At 40.6% G+C, this 20,205-nt stretch overlaps 1 protein-coding gene across 1 annotated transcript in view; it reads left to right on the forward strand.

The window, feature by feature from the left end:
- Positions 1-20,205, forward strand: part of MYO5A (myosin VA) — a 207,123-nt gene that overhangs the window by 179,574 nt on the left and 7,344 nt on the right. The window contains exons 34-41 of the mRNA XM_077829326.1: positions 1,734-1,808; positions 4,116-4,209; positions 12,164-12,310; positions 12,761-12,915; positions 14,246-14,335; positions 17,613-17,763; positions 18,532-18,814; positions 19,746-19,920. Of these exons, the coding sequence (XP_077685452.1) occupies positions 1,734-1,808; positions 4,116-4,209; positions 12,164-12,310; positions 12,761-12,915; positions 14,246-14,335; positions 17,613-17,763; positions 18,532-18,814; positions 19,746-19,920 (1,170 nt within the window). The remainder of the gene's footprint in view (positions 1-1,733; positions 1,809-4,115; positions 4,210-12,163; positions 12,311-12,760; positions 12,916-14,245; positions 14,336-17,612; positions 17,764-18,531; positions 18,815-19,745; positions 19,921-20,205) is intronic.

The following is a 20,205-nucleotide window of genomic DNA, read 5'->3' on the forward strand; positions in this document are numbered from 1 at the left end:
AGAGAGAGAGATACAGAGACACATATACTGCCACCAGTTTTCAAGCGGGAAACTCCCAAGGTTAATTGCATGTTTGCAGTAGATTTTTGCAGGTAGGGTAATACTATAATAGATGAAATGACAAAATTCATGCTGTTGGGGTATAACATTTCAGCCCCATCATATGAAAGAGGAAATTTCTCTGGTATGATTTCATTACCAGCTCTGTGCTGTAGGTAACTTTTTAAATCGCCTGTTACAGTTCCACCACCAAATTGAAAGGAGGAGTGGGCTAATTATCTGACATCTGATGCCCCCGCCCCCTTTCTAAATACTGTAAATCATCTCTAATAGGAAATTGTTATCCCTGGAGTTTATATGTAAACTTCTACAAAGTATTTGCCCTGGAATGCACAAAATTACACAAAGTGTCAGGTGCTTTTAGAAAAACTCTGGGGGAAGATAAACTCCTAAGTGCCTTGGAAAGTCTCTATCTTCCTCATTCCCACCATCTCAAATTACATAGGTCAAACAAGGCACTATATTCTCTGTTTGTTCAGTTTATGTTGGAGGAACAAATATTTTCAGGAAGTCTCTTGACCAAATGGGGTTAACTCCCTCCTTGGTTATTTGACAGCATTTTTGTACGAATGAAAGAAGAACAGATTCCTTGGCCTGTCACCCTCTTCTCTTCAAGCACATACTTCCTGGCATACAGGGTTCCTAGCAGATTAATAGGGGAATTTTCTCTGGGAGCTCCATACTGGCATATTGCTAGCACATTGTCACTCATTACCCAAAAATCTTTCTCCTGTAATGTTCTTTACTTAGCAAACTGAGTTGTGTTGCTTTTAAGAAGAAAGGAAGTTTTCCTACCTGTGCTCTGACACCGGTGGCCCCCTATTCTAAACAAAGTGAGAGATGTTCTTTCCCATTTCAGTATATCACAGCCATTCTTAATATAGGGTTATATTTGTAGTGTCTGAGGTTTTGACAGAAGGTGATGGGCTGAAGATAGTGGTCTTGGAAGTAAGTTTATGATTGAAGGCTTTTTACTAATTTATCCCAGAAATAACCTTACCCCACTGGAAAAATTAAATGATAAAAAAGCTTTTCTGTCTGTATAGCTCCTCCTTTCAGATCCTTAGTCTGTATTTTGGTATTTAGCTACCTTTTAGAGATTGCTACTCAATGGATTCTAGCCTCCCAAGCCAACACATAGTCACATAAGTCCATCCCAGAGGAATTTCCTTTTCGCATCCAAAGAAGGGAATATTACTTGCCACATTTAGACTCATTCTTTAGGAATCTGCTTCTGTTGTTACAGAATGCCAGGTTGACTGCATTCTTCTTCTTTTCCACTACCTGTTGGGTAAAGTGGGAAAGAATTAGCAGCATTCCTTGATGTGAACTAAGGATCTCAATGTTCACTACTCTCATAGTCAGTAGTATTAGTGGGGTTTATAACCTTCTGACATAGGTTCTCATCTACTCTTACTCTCACTGTTATATTATTAGTGATATTCATAAGAATTGACTCTTTAATAACTAGCACTAATGTCAATTCATCTAAATCAAACATTGTCTATGGGCAGATGGAGGGAACTGCAGCAGGACATAAAATCTAGCCTACCCAAAAAAAAAAAAAAATTAGCTTCTTAATCTTGTTTTAACCTGACTTGGTTTATACAGTGTTTGCTGAAATATTAGGGTCTCAAAGGGAGGAGAAAAAAAATCTGTACCTATTTTTTCAGTTTTATGAGGAGTTGTATGCAGATGACCCCATGAAGTATCAGTCGTATCGGATTTCACTTTACAAACGGATGATTGTATGTAGATCATGTTTTTCTGTTGTTTTGTTTGCTACTTCTGGAGCACTAACTGAAGAGCAAGCTGGCTGCCTTTTCCTCTCTCCAAGGAAATCCTCTACAGAGAGCTTCACCATGTCAACTTTCCCCCCACAGCTTTTGTTGTCAGTCTTTAGTGTCATTTGTGTAATCTTAATGTCTCTTTTTGACACAGTTTGTTACTAATCTGAGTCTTGTAGCGTGATCAAAGCAGCCTAATTTTGAATATAAAATTACATTTTAGGATCAAAATTGGCATTCTGAACATAAAGCTTGTGATGCTAAAATACTTAGTTTCCAAATTTTCTCTTTGCTAAAAATTTTAAAGGTGAAATATTAAAATCTGATTCAGGAAAATTGCAAGTTGGTCCTGCAGAGCCTGACTGCTATATATAGTGCCTACTAAAATGAATAGTCCTATTGAAGCCAGTGTTTGTTAATAGGATTACTCACAGTTATTCATGTTAGTGAATGATTGTAGCATTTGGATCCTTCTATGAAACTGTGGAATCGACTTGTGATAAAGGTGGTGGAATCAAAATACTCTACTGAATGCTTACTCTGTTTACGTTTTTTAATTAAGATTTTTATAAAGAGCAAAAACAAAGGCGAAAACAGGAAAATAGAAATTCATTTATGGGTTTCCAAATGAGTGAGAGGCTCACAACTACTTATTTTGTATAGATGAACTATAAAAGTGTCTTTTTTGTTTGTTTGTTGTGGTGCAGAAGTCAAATCCCTTGGTTGAGCTTTTGAAAGCAGCCTTGTGGATTTAGACACACATCTTTCTTTAATTTTAATAAAAAAAATACTATATCTGGAGATAAGAGAGTCAATGGGAATTTTTTGTTAACTATTTTATCCACTGCTTTGAGTATGAATGCCCGCTCTGTCCTATTGGCTAACAGACCTTTAACCTGACTCCTGCAGTTTCATCACATTTTAGGTGGTAAACTCTTTGGGGCGCAAATATCAAGGCCAATTTTATACCTGCTTCCCACCAACTGTCAAAGACCTGTTAATATTTTCCACAACATTTAGAGAATGATAGCATCTCTGATGGGTGCTTCTGGTTCAGAATGTACCTGCTACCTCTGCCTCACATTCCCATTAGTATAATAAAGAACCAAGATTTAATGAGTGTCGGTTTTTTTTTTCAAATGCTTTCAAACCCTTAATCTGAAATGACTTGAGTTTTTCTGTGTTAATGTAATCTTCAAAGGCTTTCCACAAATTATTTTAAACTTTTTATTGATATTTTTTAATCAGCGCCGCAATGTGCATTACAAAATTACAAGATGGTAGGTCCCTTTTCCAAAGCACTTGCTGTCTAAGGGCTTGTCTAAACAGCAAGTTAGTGCACAGCAAGTGCAGTGTAAATCTAAAGTGCACTAGCCTGATGTTCACTAAATCACCATGGGAACTCTGCTACTATGCACTAAAAGTTCCATAGCTTCAAAAAGCAGGAAGTCAAAGCGTACTGTGAACTTTTAGTGCTCAGTAGCAGGGTCCATACAGCAACTTAGGATATGGCAGGCTAGTGTCCTGTAGATTTACGCCCCAGCTTGCTGCGTACTAACTCTCGGTATAGTCATGCCTTAAATAAGAGATAGCACAGTGAGTGTATTATTATTACTTCTTCTTATTTGTATAGTGATTGTACTTAGGAGCTAGTCATGGACTGGGACCCCATTGTGCTAGGCGCTGTACAAACACAGAACAAAAAGATGGTCCCTGCCCCATGATATTACAGTCTAAGTAAATGTGATGACAGCAGACAGATGGTGATATGGCAGAGAGAAAGCATGAGGGTTACAACAAATATTATGTGTTTTATAAAGCTGAATTTGAGTCTTGTACTCCCCCCCCTTTGAAAAAAAACCAAAAACAACAAACCTAATCCATTTGTGAGGCTAAAGGCAGGCCTGAGGGCAGGAATAGAGGGTGCAGAAGCTGAGGTTAGCAGTGTAATGGGAAGTCTTGAATAGATGTGTTATTATACAATCTCTTCCACTCACCATAATCACTGACCAGGGTATGTGGGCATCCGCAAAATATATCTGCATAAGAGTTCTGCCTCCATCACGCTGCAGCTTGACAATATGTTTGATAATGTTTGGCTTGAATTTTAGGCAGTGTACAGGCTTGCAAATTTCAGCCAGATGGTGGCATTTCCTTTCAGCTTTTCTCGCAGTCCCTTTTGTAACACTAATAGTGTTAGTCTTGTTTGTTTCACGTGTAATAACATTTGTCTAGTACCTGAATCTTATCTCTTATTTTAATGTACAGGATTTAATGGAGCAGCTTGAAAAGCAGGACAAGACAGTTCGCAAGCTGAAAAAGCAGCTGAAAGTGTTTGCTAAAAAGATTGGTGAACTTGAAGGTATTTATAATGTTTATGTGTGAGAGAGAGACTTGTTCTAACTCCTGTTGAACTCTTTGGCACCAAATGTTTGTATGTCATTATTTAGTAAGGCAATGAGTCTTAAACAGTGTAAGCCAGTTATCTTAGCATAGAAACTGAAGATCTACTGAGAGGTCTGTGTGCGTATTGAAGGCAGCGTATGATCCTCTATAATGATGTCTTCTAAAGTAATAGTTAATATTGATTGTAGCCTTTATTTTAAATTGAATGAATTGATAGTTCTGTGGTAAATTACAATGAGTCTGGCTCCTGTTGCTACAGATTAAAGATAAATAGGATAGAGATTTGGAGGCTCTAAGAACACACGAAGAATGAGGACAGTAACAACAAAGTTTAAAAGTAAAAAAAAAAATCTTGTTTGTTTTTTAAGTTACACTACATACCAGTTTACGCAACCGGAGAGAATCCATGCACTGACCAGTCCCACATCCATACTCACATACACAAAGATTTCATAGAGTTGGGTGGATCTCTCAACAGGTAGCCATCGAGACGGGTGGGTGGTTCCTGCTGGGGTCATCCTAATGAGGTCTTCCAAGGGTCTTGGCACTTTTACCCAACCAGGGAACATATTTTATATTGTTGTTCTGACCACACCTAATACCTTATGCGTATGCATGAGGGTTCAACCGTCTTTTCCTTATCTGTACTTCTACACCCCATGAATATTGGGGTGCCCCATTTTACATAGGTGGTCATCTTAGTTCCCCTTATTCTCATTAACATCTGTGCACAACAGAGTCCAGGGTAACCTGCAGTCAAAGCAGGACATACCATGATGTTACAATTAGGTGCCTTGCGGTCTAGACGTGTACATTACAACATGTTTCCCATAATATAACCTATTGGCCCATTCTTTTCAGTAATCTTTTAACCTTAGTGGCATAGGGTTAGTCATAGGTCACCCACTAATGTCAAGTGTTCTTAAGCCTAAGGCCTAGTATGACTAAGCTAAAATCTTACAGGCCTCAGCCTGTGGGCCTTGTGTTCCAGCCATGCTTTACATATATACCTAAAATACACTTATCCTAAATACCTGTGAATCTTATGCTTCTGTAATCCTACAATTTAAATCTATTTGGCATACATACATTAGATATGAAATAGCATATGAGTAGACCATAACAATAAATGAACTAATTGGTTACATGGTATAAGATGAAGAGGGAAAAATGGGTGGATGTTTCACTGAAAGGAAAGACCAGGTTGATTGCAAAACACCGCACAGTTTGTGTTCTCTATTTACCCAACATAGTATGCAGTTTTTTGCCAAGAGGAAAATATTTCTGAGGAGGAGCGTGGTAAATATAAATGTCCCACTTTATTTTGAAACGTGAGCTTCCCTAGCACTAACAGAGACATGCAGAGAATCTTTGTTTTTCTGCTTTCTGGTTTTCTTTTAATGTTGATGGTCATAATTGAATGTGAGTTTTCAGAAATATAAACCAAAGTTATTTTTATTTATGTCAAAGTGAGTATCAGTTTAGGATATCAAGTCTGGTAACAATGAGTGTGTGATGTTGAGAAAGACAACTAAAAGTGTTTTTTTTTTAATTGCTACACGTGATTGCTCCCCAGTTCCTTTCTGCTGTGGCATGGTCTGAGGCAGAACCCTCCAATGTCCACCAAGTTGATTCTTCGGTGTCTAACCTGTAAATATTTTTTAAATTTACTGAGATAGTTTAATAGTTTTTGTGTGTGTTAGTTAAAATCCGGGAGTGTATGTGGAAGATATTATGCCTAGGATCTCAGGTTTCAAGAACTGTATCTCCTGCCCCGAGACTTTCCCAGTCAGCGACAAGAACCATCAGAAATGCCGTACTGCCTCAGAGAAGTGCACATCTCTTCAAAGTGTGACATCTACAGATCCTTTCCCAGCTGAACCTGGCAGGTGCTGGAATATAGACTTAAAATATTTCTGATGAATCGTGCTCTGAGGATCTAGTCTGATCCGGCAGAGGCGTTGAGAAGCACACCTCCTAGCAATACAACCTCTGATATAGGGGCAGACAGGAGTAGAGCCAAAGACAACTCCTCATAGGAAACCTTCTCAGAAGGCAAGAATAAAATCCCACGTCTAAGAGGAGGGCTTGTTTCCCAACACCATCTAAGTTGGGTAAGACCTTGCACCTGGTCCAAAAGGCTCAGGATCTCATCATGGCCACTATACTGATTTCAGGCTCCAAAGAGCAAAGATGCCTTGATACCAGCACTATCAACAAAAGTGGGACCATCATTGCTACTGACCAGGGAGAAAAACCAAGAGGAAAGGTCAAGATGGTCATTGATACCAACCAAGGAGAAGCACTGAGAGCCCCTTGCAATGATCATGGAGTTGCATTCTCATAAAGAGGCTTTGACGTCTATGGGCTTCTGCACTGGCTGCCATGGAGCACAAGGAGAACAGTCCTCATCCCCTGATTACTAGGATGCATATACTACTCCAGAGGATATTATCCTTCTGTGTCTGCAGTCTCCCATCTTATCAGAGCTGGTCCTTACAAGAGAGAACTTGACACCATCAGTCCAGGGATGGTACAAAAGGAAAAGTCACTCTCCTATCCCTTCCACCAGTTGTGGCATTTCAACATCCATGGTACTGATGACACCACCCTTAGAGTCGGAGCCTACATTTTCCTCCTCAGGCAAATGAGGGACTGACATCATCCCTGTCAAGACAGGATGTTAGCCCAGATAGAAGATCCAGAATCTCCTGGCCCCCCTGGAAACCCCACAAGACAGGTACCCTCCTTGGGACTGATTGTACCCTATGTTATGGAGTCCTCCTCAGCCAATATTTGATGCCTCTCACTGGCTTCAGTGAGGACCCAGGCTCACCTTCTCCACCAGATAACTAACAGGCAGTTTCAGGACTCGTTAAGGAGGGTTGCTGATACACTCCAGATTCCTGTAGAGGAAATCCAAGAGACACCTCAGAAACTCCTTGACGTTTTACAGAGTGCAGAGTCGTCTGACATACACCAGCAGCATGTGCCCCTACTCCTAAGTTAGGGAAAAGAAATACTTAGTGCCATCCAAGGGAGAAGAATTTTTGTATATGCATCCAGCCCAAAACTCTTTAGTTGTACAAACTGCCACTGAAAAGAGCAGGCAAAGTTAAGCAAGGTACGCTCCTTCAGATAAGGAGGCTAAATTTTTGGACCTCCTCCCTGGTAATTTACTTACTTTAACCACCTTGCAATTCCAAACAGGCAATTACCAAGTGGTAATTTCTAAGTATGATTTTGTCCATTACTCAAAATTTCCAGAGTTCATGGATAAGCTCCCACAAGAGGATAGAGCACTGTTTCAAGCCCTTATTGGAGAGGGTAGATTGATTACCAGATCATCTCTCCAAGTTGCATTAGGTGCAGGCCAACACAGCCTCCTGATTGATGGTGATGGCTATCATCATGTATTGGGAGTCCTGGCTTCATTACTTGGGATTCCTCAGGGACATTCAATGTTCAGAGGAGGATTTGCCTTTTGATGGGAACAACTTATTCAGTGAGAAAATGGATGATTCATTGCACTCTCGTTGAAAGACTCCAGGGCAATCCTCCTGTCCCTGGGGATATACACACCACCACCAAATATCATAGGCAACCTCACAAGCCTAGAAAGCAGCACAACCATTCTACCACCAGAGGGGCTGTGAACTGCTGCAAAATTGGCAGAGGATGCAGCAGAGCAAACATAATGCTCCTCCTTCATTCTCCTTCCAATCACAGCTGCCTTTTAAGAAGTACTTTTGATGGGATATTTCAGAGCTCTGAACCAATCCAGGTGCCATGTCCTTTGACTTCAGACCTCATTATTAAATTTAGCAACCGCCTAGCCTGTCTTTCCCATGCCTGGCAAATGATAACAGATAAATGGGTTCTCGACATCATTCATTTTTGCTACATCATAGAGTTCCATTCCCCATCCCTCCTCAGGGACCATTCTCACAAGAGGATACTCACTGAAGAGGTAGACCTCCCTCCTTCAGTGGGGGCCCATAGAGCCAGTACCCCCTCAACATTGGGGAAAGGGGTTTTACTTGAAATATTTCCTCATTCCTAAAAAGAGAGGATGGAGTTCCATCTTAGATCTCCAACAGCTCAATGTTTTCATCTACAGATTAAGGTTCAGGATGGTTACCCTGATGTCAATAATTCTGTCACTAAACAGAAAGGACTGGTTCACAACTCTTGATGTGGAGGATGCCTATTTTCATATAGACATCCACCTCTCATGCAAGAGATTCCTCAGGTTTGCTCTAGGTTCAAACCATTATCGATATAGGGTGCTCCCCTTTGGATTAGCAACAGCCCCCTGGGTATTTACAATGTTGCTTTCAGTTGTGGTAGCCCATTTCCATCACCACAGATCATCAGTTTTTCCCTGCCTAGAAGATTGACTGTTGATGGAGAAATCTAATTAGGAGGTACTGACAGCAACCTCATCCCTGCTCAGTCTTCTAGCATCATTGGGACTCTGTGTGAACACGGAAAAGTCTGTTTTAGCTCCCATAGAATTCACTGAAGTATCTCTGGACTCTGTCAGGGCCAGGGCTTGCCTCCCTCAGGACAGATTCCAATCAATAGAGAATCTGATCTCACAACTCACAGTGAGCATGCAGACATAAGCTCGCAGACAGAAGATCTTCCTGGGTCACATGGAATCCTGTACCGATGTAACATCCTTTTGTGAGACTTCGCCTTCATTGCATACCGGCTTGGGTTCAGACACTGTACATGCCAAGCAGACACAAAATGGACAAGTTGGTCACACTTCCTCTCAGAGTGCTGGACTCTCTAGATTGGTGGGAGAGCAAGTGTGCATGGAAGTTCTCTTCACTTCTCCCATCCCTGAGAAAACATTGATCACCTCCGTCTCCCTGTTAGGATGGAGCATCCATCTAGATGAGCACATAGTACAAGGGACTTGGACTCCTCGGGCATCCAGGATGCACGGAAACCTCCTAGAACTGAGAGCGGTGTGAGAGGCCTGCAAAAGATTCTGCTCATACTCTTACTGCTCAGACAATCCCAGCATATTCAAGTGATGTCAGACAACGTGACAACAGTGTTCTATATCAGCAAGCACCAGGGAGCAAGATCTGCCACCCTCCACCCCAGCCCGGCCCCTTTGCCATAGAGGCTGTCAATCGGTGGCGTAGATGTGTTCGTCACCAGATTACCATATCAGCAGCATACCTCCTGGGTATACACAATACACTGGCAGACAGCCTGTGCAGGCACTACTCCAAGGGTCATGAATGGGAACTACATGATTTTCTGGTGCACAGCATATTCCAATAGTGGGGGTGTCTGTCTTGGGGCCCGTTTGTATCCCAAGAGAACAGGAAATGAAAGATGTACTGCTCCAGGAGTGCTCGAAGTCAGGACTCTCGTGGAAAAGTGCTTCTACACCTTTGGTCAAAGCATTTCATGAATGCTTTCCTCACCCAATCCACTGTAACATCTAGTTCTGAGGAAGGTCCAGCAGGACAGAACAGTGGTCATTCTCATTCTTAGATGGCTCAGGCAGTTTTGGCTTCCCAAACTCTTTTAGATGTCACTCATCACCCATCAATATCCTATCCATCCCAAACCTTTTGATCCAGGACACAGCAGGGTCCAACATCCTAATTTGAACTCCCTCCACTTCATGGCATGGGATGTGGATGAATGTTGAACCTAGAACAGATATCCAAACCATCCTTAACAGCAGCATAAACGAATCTACCAGAAAGTGCTTCTCATCTAAGTGGAAGGGATTTTCCAGTTGATCTCTGCATCGCCAGATGTCCCCAGAAGAATCAGACATCCTACTATTTTGGGCTATGCTTTCCTTGAAATCCTCAGGTCTTTCCCTTCGCTCCCTGTAGGTACACTTGGCTGCTTTTAGTGCCTGTTACCCTCCAACTGACAGTCACTCTATTTTCACCCATCCAGTGACTGTACGTTTTCTAAAAGATCTAGTCAGAATCTTCCCAGTGGTGACAAGACCTACTCCAACATGGGATCTTAATTTGGTTCTCTCATTGTTAATGTAGTCCTGTTTGGACATACTTGCTGACTTATTTATTTATGAAGGTTACTTTCTACTGGCTATCACTTCGGCTAGAAGGTTAGAGAACTAGAGAGGCTGACCCACCATACACAATTTTCCATAAGGATAAGGTTTTGCTAAAACTTACACCCAAAATTTACCCCCAAAGTACTCTCTGAGTTCCACCTGAATTAAACAATCCACTTCCATGTTGTTGTCTTCCTGAAGCCACATCTCCAGTGAGGATAAGCTTCCATACATTTGTTGGCTATACGATGGGCTTTGGAGTTCTACCTATAGAAAACAAAATCTTTTAGGAAATCTTCTAGGATGTTCTTTTCCCTGACAGAACGAATGAAGGGAAAAGCGATCTCTTCTCAGAGACTTTCTAGGTGGATTTCAGGCTGCATTCTGCTGGGTTACAAATTAGCAAATATCCCTCCTCTGCAAGGTGTGAGGGCCTACAGCAGAGCTAAGGCAGCTCCGGTAGCCTCTCCAAGAAGTTCACCTTGTTGACATCTTTAAAATGGGAACATGGGGTTCTAGCTGAAGGTTCTAGCTTCATGAGACATTATGCCACAGTGCAATCTTCTGCAGCTGATGCTTTCTTTGGCTCAGCGGTCCTTCAGTCATCGATACCACACAAATCCTTGCCCCCTCCCCTTAAATAAATACTGCTTGTCAATCACCCACTGTGAAATACGCATAGGGACCAGCACTCAGAGAAGAAAGAGAGGTTATTTTACCATATATAGTCATTGGAGTTCTTTGAGATGTGTGGTCCCTATCTGTATTCAACTACCCACCCTCCTTCCCCTCTGCTTTGGATCCTCCATATATGATACATGGTAGAGAAGGAAGTGGAGAGGCCTCCACTGACCCTTACACCCTCAGTTAAGAGGCCAAGGAGAGGAAGTGCACAGGCGCGGACCTATGTCCCTGCTAGTAAAAATCTTCTATCTCAGGCTCGCAGTGGAATACAGATGGGTATTATACAGCTCAAAAATCTCCAGTTAGATGCAAGGTAAATAACCCTTCTTTCTCATGAGCACTAGGATTCAAACTGAAGGTTGGATTGATGAAGGGAATAATGCATTTCATGCAAACCAAATTAGTCATGGGTTAACAGTCTGATTCTAAGCTAATGAAATCATTTCAAAACAAAGTTTAAAAGTGGTTTGCTTTTAAACAGAATTTGAACACCATTGGGTTACGGTTGTAAATAGAGCCACACCACATTCAACATCATTTTCACAAACTGCCCTTCAGGGTATGCTTAGGTTCAAGCATAATTTGTGAAAATGATTATGAAATTTGTTTGTCCTTGAAGCCAAACAAACTAGTGTAGAAAGGGGTTGGTCTGAAATAGTTTTCAAACACCATCTCTCACTTCGTGTAACAAAGACGTACCTTTAAGAATGCTAACATTTTGCTGAACAGATAATGGTGACCACTGCAGTATAATCCAGTATGTGACTAGTGCTATTTCTGGTTCTTACACTTTTGTTGATGTGAAATCCAGCAAATCAAAACTAATTAATTGCTTTGAATTTCTAAAAACAGTCTGAAAGGCCTTTTTCTCATCACTACATTGGGAGCACTGACAGGGAGGTTAACTTATATTAATGGTAGTTACTCACACACTTCCACTTTTCATCAAAGGGAGGATGTATTCCTATAATATGTTTATCAGGAATTAAGTCTCTTAGCACAATGGGAGTCGTACTGGGAGGTGTTAGGCTAAATCAAATAAGAATACTCCTTGATGACAAATTAGTTAGAGTTCTTGAGTAAGAGCATAGGAATTTCTGCTGTCGTGTAAAGCTTGCATTGGAAAATATTTTCTCAGTTTTTTTTTCTCTCCCTCTTAAAGTGGGCCAGATGGAAAACATTTCGCCTGGGCAAATCATTGATGAACCCATACGTCCAGTTAATATTCCACGGAAAGAAAAGGACTTCCAGGGAATGTTAGAATATAAGAAGGATGATGAGCCAAAACTGGTCAAGAATCTTATTTTAGGTAAATATTTTCCTTATTTGCAATAAACAATATAGGAATTTGGGATTTGCCTTATCAGATCAGATAACTGATCTGCGTAGTTTGGTATCTTAGGTTTGGCATGTCCAGTTTACCTAATATTTTGGAGGAAGGTGAGACTTCTCCAATGCACTAACTCAACTGTATGCATCTTTATTGTAATGTTATCCTTCTTCTTGCTTAGTATATCGAATATTGGCAATGCCTTTTGTAATTCTCCATAAAAAATTTTAACTGGCAAATATTTTTTTTCTGATCCAATAGCTTTGTCAGAAAAATAACACTATTTGTAAAATAAATGCCATTGGTATTCATTGGCCAGAACTATGGTGATTAACTGAGGATCTGCAGCTATACTGCACATTATACCATCTGACGAATTTAGATTTGATGTAAAGTTCTGTGTGTGTGTGTCTGTCTGGTTTTTCCCAGATCTGAAACCACGTGGTGTAGCAGTCAACCTGATCCCAGGACTACCAGCATATATATTATTCATGTGTGTCCGCCATGCTGATTACCTTAATGATGATCAAAAAGTGAGGTCATTGCTGACTTCCACTATTAATGGCATCAAAAAAGTATTGAAGGTTAGTTGTTTCATGTCCTTTATGAAAATGCAACTTGAAATCTACTTTTGCTTTTGTTTTAAAGAATAGAAAAAAGGCTTTCACCAATTTGGCTCTTAGTTACTGGTTAGTAAGTCATTCCCACAGGTAACTGCCTATCACAAAAATGTTGTTACCTGTCCCCAGATCATAGCTAGAGTTATACAGAATTAGTTTCACAATATAGTAGAGACAGTTTGACTCAAAAGAACAGTAGAAGTTATATTAACCCTTGTTTGATCCTAAAGAGCTTTCATCCTGCCCTCCACCCGTGCATGTATAATTTTGTGCACATAGTCACTTGCACAACTCATTCTTTATAGAACCCTTCCAATTCTCTTCATAATGCCACGCTGTTAACCCATATACTCCCATTGCTGTTTTGGTTGGGAGATTCCCAAATGGTTATGTGTAATTCTAAGGACTGTTCTGTGAGCTGGTAGAAAGGTTGAGGCCAGTGAACATTAATATCCTTAAATAGATTACCCTATGTAATTTTTATCAGGGCATTTTTCAGTCATTAAACAAAACAGCTACCATGACTGAAAAGCATTTAAGCAATGCACACCTTCTGGAAAAGCTTTAGTAAACACCAGTTGTGCAGGAATTCAGATAAAGTACTTAAGACAATATATGAATAGTCTTGGGAGAACAATGTGTCTAGTTATATCAGTTACTGCATGTTCCGTAAAGTGCTTCAGATTTAATTGTTCAGGAACCAGTTTCTAGGTTCAAAGCAAGCCTGGGGCTTTGTTTTTTCTTGTTAAGTTGACGTGTCAGGTTTATTAAAATTGTTACAAAGTGGTAGTGAAAGACCTCCAAATTCTAAGTTATGTTTTTGCTCCCCCTGCTGTACATCTTTATCCTCAGTGTTGCAGTTTGCTGAAACCAGTCATACTGTAGCACAGTGAGTACTGGTAAGAGAAAGTGCAGTAACAAACACAATCACCTAGATTTCAGCTCAGTTCACAGGACGGGGAAATGCCTGTAAAATTGGAAAAGAAAAAATTGGTTTGAAAAATAATATTTTGAAACTTCTACGAGAGGGTAAAAATGAATTTCACCGTTTTAAGAAAACACTTGCCTTTCAAATAATGTTATGGCAGTGTACAAAAAGCTGTCAAACATCAACATTACTATACTGGTAAGTCTATACAACTACCAGAAGAAAATGCGTGTATAGTGTTTTATTATTTTTAATTATTTTACAATGTATAGTGTATAATTTTTTTGTTCTGTTTTAGTTTTTAACATTTTCTTTTTCAATTTTTCTTATGAATCCAAACTCAAATGTCTTTGTTTTTGTCTTCAGAAAAGAGGTGACGACGTTGAAACTGTCTCCTTCTGGCTATCTAACACCTGCCGATTTTTGCACTGTTTGAAACAGTATAGTGGAGAAGAGGCAAGTGCCACTCCTGTTCTGTTTTTTTATTTTTATCATATGATTCATATTAGACCTTTCCCTTAAATTTAGTGTTTTGTTAAAATGCAAAATGAAAATAGGTGCAACAGTTAATGTGCACTAACCGTTCAACTTCAAAGGTGGGTTCAGATATGGCATGGTTCACAAATGAGGCACATTTGATAGTGTCAAGCAAGTTCACAATGTTTTCACAGCATTTGACTGTTCAAAATAATTGATGATCTTCGACCAAGAAAGATAGAAGACTGGTATAGTAAGGGGCTTACAGACCAGATAGGCTTGCATAGTGTCATCATACCAGTGGTATCAATCTGTGTTCCCATCAGATCTCAAAGTTAGGCAGTATCTCTAAGAAACACCAAAGGGCTTTGGAATAGGAGGTGGTAAGTTAGTAGATGGCATTGCAAGTCCATAGTGAACCAGTGTCCCAGCATGGTGCTAGAGGGCATCATGCTGGAAGTGCCATCTTTCAGATTACATACAAAATTAAGGTTTCAGCTAATTTTGGTAGTTAAAGATGCATGGCATTATTTGTAAAAATAAGGATGTTAGCCCATTAGCCATGGTGTCCTGAACACATTTCAAGTAAGGTAGAACATAGTTACCCATCTGATTCATTCCTGCAAATTTAATTAGATATTATAGGAAGGATTCTCTCCATAACCATCCAACAGAGAATTCCCCAAGATAAAATTGGAGGGTGGGATCTCTCACCTGCCGCAAAGCTGGCAGAAGTGTCTCCTGCACCAGATGCTGCCCACTGCCACGCAGGATGTGGGAAGGAGCTCTACTCAGCTATGCTGAGCCTCCACTGGTATATAACTATGCACCAGTGGTGTACATTGGTGCAACTCTGAGGCTTTACAAACACACAGCAGGGCACAGACCAGCCCAAAAAATGAGAAGCTCTGACACTTTCCACCCACCCACTCTCCTGCACTGATTGGAGATTGACCATGAGAGAGAATCTGGCCTGTATCTCTGTGTAGAAAAGAAAAGGAATAATTGTGCTGCCTTGCTCTAAGCTTGTAAACCCTATTCACATCTCTCTCCAGAAGTGGCTATATTTCAATGTTGCATGAAGTGATGCCTCAGTGTAGTGTTTATATCAGTTTAATTTTCTAATGTACTCTGTAATCCTTCAAGATGAAAGGTTTTGTGATGGTGGCAAAATTATAGTTATCTGAATATTAAAAAAAGACATTTAAGGTACACACTATATGTAGAGCAGTGCTACTCAAAGTGGTGGTCTGCGGACCGGTGCCAGTCCGCGAGCCATTGGCTGCCGGTCTGCGCGCACATTGAAAACAAAAATTGCCGGTCCCCCACATCAGATAGCTTGAGAAGCACTGATGTAGAGTACATATGTTACACTCCCCCCGAGCATGGGTCTAAATAGCAGTGTAGACAGTGAGGCACTGCTGAGGCAAGCAAAGACATTCCTGAAGCCTCTGGATATGTACCCTACATGCCCAAGCAGTGCCTCTCCTATCTGCACTGCTCTGTTTTTAGCAGTGTAGTCTCCCACTGCCAGAGCTTTCCCCGCCACAGTAAAAAGACTATGGCAGTGGGGCACGGCTCCAGTGCGGGGAAGCAGCAGGGCAGGGCTCTGGAAGCTCCCTGCTGCTTCCCTCATGCCAGAGCCTTTCACTGACACGCTGTGGTGTGGATGCAGCCTACTTTTCATTGCAGTGTGTAGCTATCCTGCACAGTACTGCAAGAGGTGTGCAGTGTGGATGTAGCCTTAGAGGGAGGTCTTTAAATGCGCCTTTCTATTCATACAATTCTTTAAAGGCCTAGAAAGACTATTTGTGCAGCTAGAAATAACGGGGGCAAAGTAGTGGTTTATTTGTAACTTCAGTAAATGCTTCAGATTCTTGAAGTTTCAAGGCAGTGTAGCCTGATCTACAGATTATGTATTAATTATATTGATTACTTACGAATCCTGAGTTATCACTTCGAGGGTTGATAGTTTCTTGTCCCAAGACCAGGCCCAGTATTATTCAAATTATTATATAGTTGGAAACCCCAATGTCCACAGTTGCAACACTCACTGCAGGAAGTCTTCAATATATTTACAAATAGTTTATCAATACATTTACACAGTCACAAACACCCCAACTCAGTAAGGTAGAAAGAGATACTACAGAATGCACATCTGCACATCCATATACTCACACCATCCCTTGTAGAACAGCCTGAACTGTTAGCCTTCATGTTCCTCATCAACATCACCTTTCCCCTCATCACCACTAGCCATTATTCTGGCACCTCCCAAGGACTACATCTCCTTCTACTGCCCCTAAGGGCAGGTCTTCACTACCCACCGGATCGGCGGATAGTGATCGATCTATTGGGGATCGATTTATTGCGTCTCGTCTAGATGTGATAAATCGATCCCTGAATGCGCTCCCCGTCAACTCCGGAACTCCAGCTCGCGAGAGGCGGAAGCAGAGTCGACGGGGGAGCAGCAGCAGTCAACTCGCCGCCGTCCTCACGGTCAGGTAAGTTAACCTAAGATACGCCGACTTCAGCTATGCTATTCACGTAGCTGAAGTTGCGTATCTTAGGTTGACCTTGCCCTCCCCCAGTATAGACCAGGGCTAAGAGTGATGCAAGGGTTTTTCCCCTTTTCCTTATTTGTATTTCCTTACCTTACCAATGTTGGAGTGTCCTTTTCCTATAGGTTAACATATCAATGATCTCAGTTTATTATCATATATGTCAATTCGTTACCATGGCCCTCTTGTGGTTAGTTATTTGTAGATGTAGCTTATGTACCTGTTATGTACGTCAGTTCATATATATGGTCGGGTCATGTTCCTGTGGTCAGAAATTCCCCTTAAACACTCTATTTTTAGCTCCCTGATACTTGGAGTTTCCGTTGGGTCATTTTTCTGTTTAAAGTTTATCTGTTCAAAGTTCATAGGCCTCAAGCCTTATGCTAACTTGCTGAAGCTAATATCTGACAAGATACAGGCCTGTAGGTTCCTTGCATTAATGCTGAATATAATGCAAAGCAGTGAATATAATAAAGGCAAGCTCAACCTATGATAGAAGTCATTTGATCCATATCCAAAATGCAAATCCAAGTGTTAGCTGCAATAGAACCAACTTTTAAATGAAATGTTTTGGGGATGTAAGCGGGAGAATGGGAATGGATTTTCAAAGGAGTATTACTCGCCTACAGTAAGAAAAAAATATACATGCTATTTTGTACATTGAAGCATTTGCTTCCATTATCGTGTGAATTCAGGGATTTATGAAGCACAACACGCCTCGTCAGAATGAACACTGCCTCACCAATTTTGACTTGGCTGAATACAGACAGGTATTGAGTGACTTGGCTATTCAGATCTACCAGCAGCTCGTCAGAGTGTTAGAGAATATTCTGCAGCCAATGATCGGTAAGGCAAAATTAAATTCTTCTAACTTTCCAGCTATATTAATCAAAATAAATTTTTCCTTACTCAATGAGAATGTGGTAGTATATGATGTCTTGTATTTTCCCTTAAATGGTATATTTATATTAAAGCACCCTACTAGTATTCTGTTTATAAATGACTAGTATAAGCAGAGATCAGGGAGAGAGAATGAAAGCATAACTCTGTTGCTACTCCCCCCCACACTATGACAGAATAGCTGGATGTACCATATAAATGCTTGTAATAAAGTAATAATATTATCAGCAGTGAAGTAGTTAACAATGTTGATATTTAAATTCACATTTTTTAGATGAAAATGATTTATTCTAGATCTCTAAGCAAAGCCCATTAAATTCATGTATCTCCCCTTAAGACAATATTGACATTTAAATTTTCACTTGGCTACAGAGTCAACACATCATTTAGATGAATGGAGCAGTCTTAGCTCCACTGAAGCTATTGCTTATCTAATTGAAGACTCAGGAAAAAAGTACTATATTGAGCCACATTCAGGCTTTCTTTACAACCCTACAGACTAGGCTCTTTTTAAAATTGTAATGGAAACTTAACTTCGATTCTGCAGAAATTAGTGGGGGCAATTAGAAAAGATCTGGAATGGTATAGAATGGTGGCCAGTAGAAAGCTCAGTCTACTACTTGTATATAAATATTAATTACTATTGTTTTGTAAAAATGTGTATATATTTGGGCATTTTTCAGCTACAGTAATAATGTTGTCAATCAAATGCAGTTTCAGGAATGCTGGAGCATGAAACTATTCAAGGAGTCTCAGGGGTAAAGCCACCAGGGCTGCGAAAGAGAACGTCCAGTATTGCGGATGAAGGGACCTACACGCTGGACTCTATCATTCGACAGCTGAACACATTCCACTCTGTAATGTGTCAGCATGGTATGGATCCGGAGTTGATCAAGCAAGTTGTCAAGCAAACGTTCTACATCACTGGGGCAGTAACCCTGAATAACCTCCTCTTGCGCAAGGACATGTGCTCCTGGAGCAAAGGGATGCAGATACGGTGAGAGAGCGCTCCATAGTATTTTCACTCGCCTCTTAAATGTACTGTTGGCTGTAAGAATGGATTTGTTATGCTCAGATAATTGTTTTGAATAATAGTTGTATTTCAGCATTCCATCTAAGAGAGAAGTGTGCCAGACTCCTTTATGCTGGTTTTGAGGGTTTCTTGCACTTAATATTTCACCAGGAAGTCATCATGTAATTTAGGGGGAAATCCTGGTTCCACAAACAAAGCTTCTGTAGGATGAAGTTGGGGGGAAACAAAATTAATTCCCTTTTATCTGCAAGTAAGGCTCAGCCCAGATGGTCAACACCTGCTACTGCAGAGTATGGGGAGGTGTAGCAAATGTTCCTCATTGCTTAACCTTTGTTGCTCAGTGGACACATGATGTGTTCAGATCTATTGTCGTTCCTCTTTTTCCCAGTATGGGACACATTTTATTCATTTTTTGGTGTCTGTTGCCCAGTATATTGTTTGTATAGTGTTATCATATTCATCTCCTAAGAAACTTTGAAAATCTCAGCCTAATATACAAGGGTGAAATCCTGCTTGTCTTAACTGCACAGAGTAGTCACACTGAGGTGAATAAGGGGAACAGAGTTAGGCCGTACATCCAAACAGAGCCAAACAAGGAGGAGAAGCGGTAGATAGAGTGTTTGGCCATTATTTTCAAATATTCTTTGGAACTCAGGGTGTGAAGGCTTCTAATGGCACAGCATAGGGTTATTAAATAATTCTCAGGAAAATCAATTGAAGGGAGCTGCTATGGAAATAAACTTTACGGAAATTATAACTAGGTACTGTGTGAGGGAAGTACCCACAAAAACAAAATATGGGCATTAATTAAACAGAAAATCTAAAGCTCTTGATATTTGGTCAGACTTGAACAGTAGGAGTGAAAACATTCTTGGGGGGTTTCCTCTTTTAACAGGTACAATGTGAGTCAGCTTGAAGAATGGCTACGTGACAAAAATTTGATGAATAGTGGGGCTAAAGAAACACTGGAGCCTCTAATTCAGGCCGCACAGTTGTTACAGGTGAAAAAGAAGACGGATGAAGACGCAGAAGCCATTTGTTCAATGTGCAATGCTCTAACTACTGCTCAGGTAATCCACCCCTTATCCTGACAGCTGTTACATTTATGCGCACCTCTAAACTGTGTTTTTTCTAGGCCTGCATGTGCTTCCATCTCAGAGATTGGGTATTTCTGATCATGTTGTTGTAAATAAGCATAATGAAAACAGAGGTCGAATGGGATAGTGGGTCCTCTCCCAAGGTCTGTGCACAAAATAGGTTCCAGGTTGTACTGCTTTAACGATACCAGTATAGTTAAGATGGCACAATCCCACCAATGTGGATGCAGTTATGGGGGGGTGCGATATACTAGTATA

Source organism: Eretmochelys imbricata, chromosome 10, assembly GCF_965152235.1.
Source record: "Eretmochelys imbricata isolate rEreImb1 chromosome 10, rEreImb1.hap1, whole genome shotgun sequence".
NCBI lineage: Eukaryota > Metazoa > Chordata > Testudines > Cheloniidae > Eretmochelys > Eretmochelys imbricata.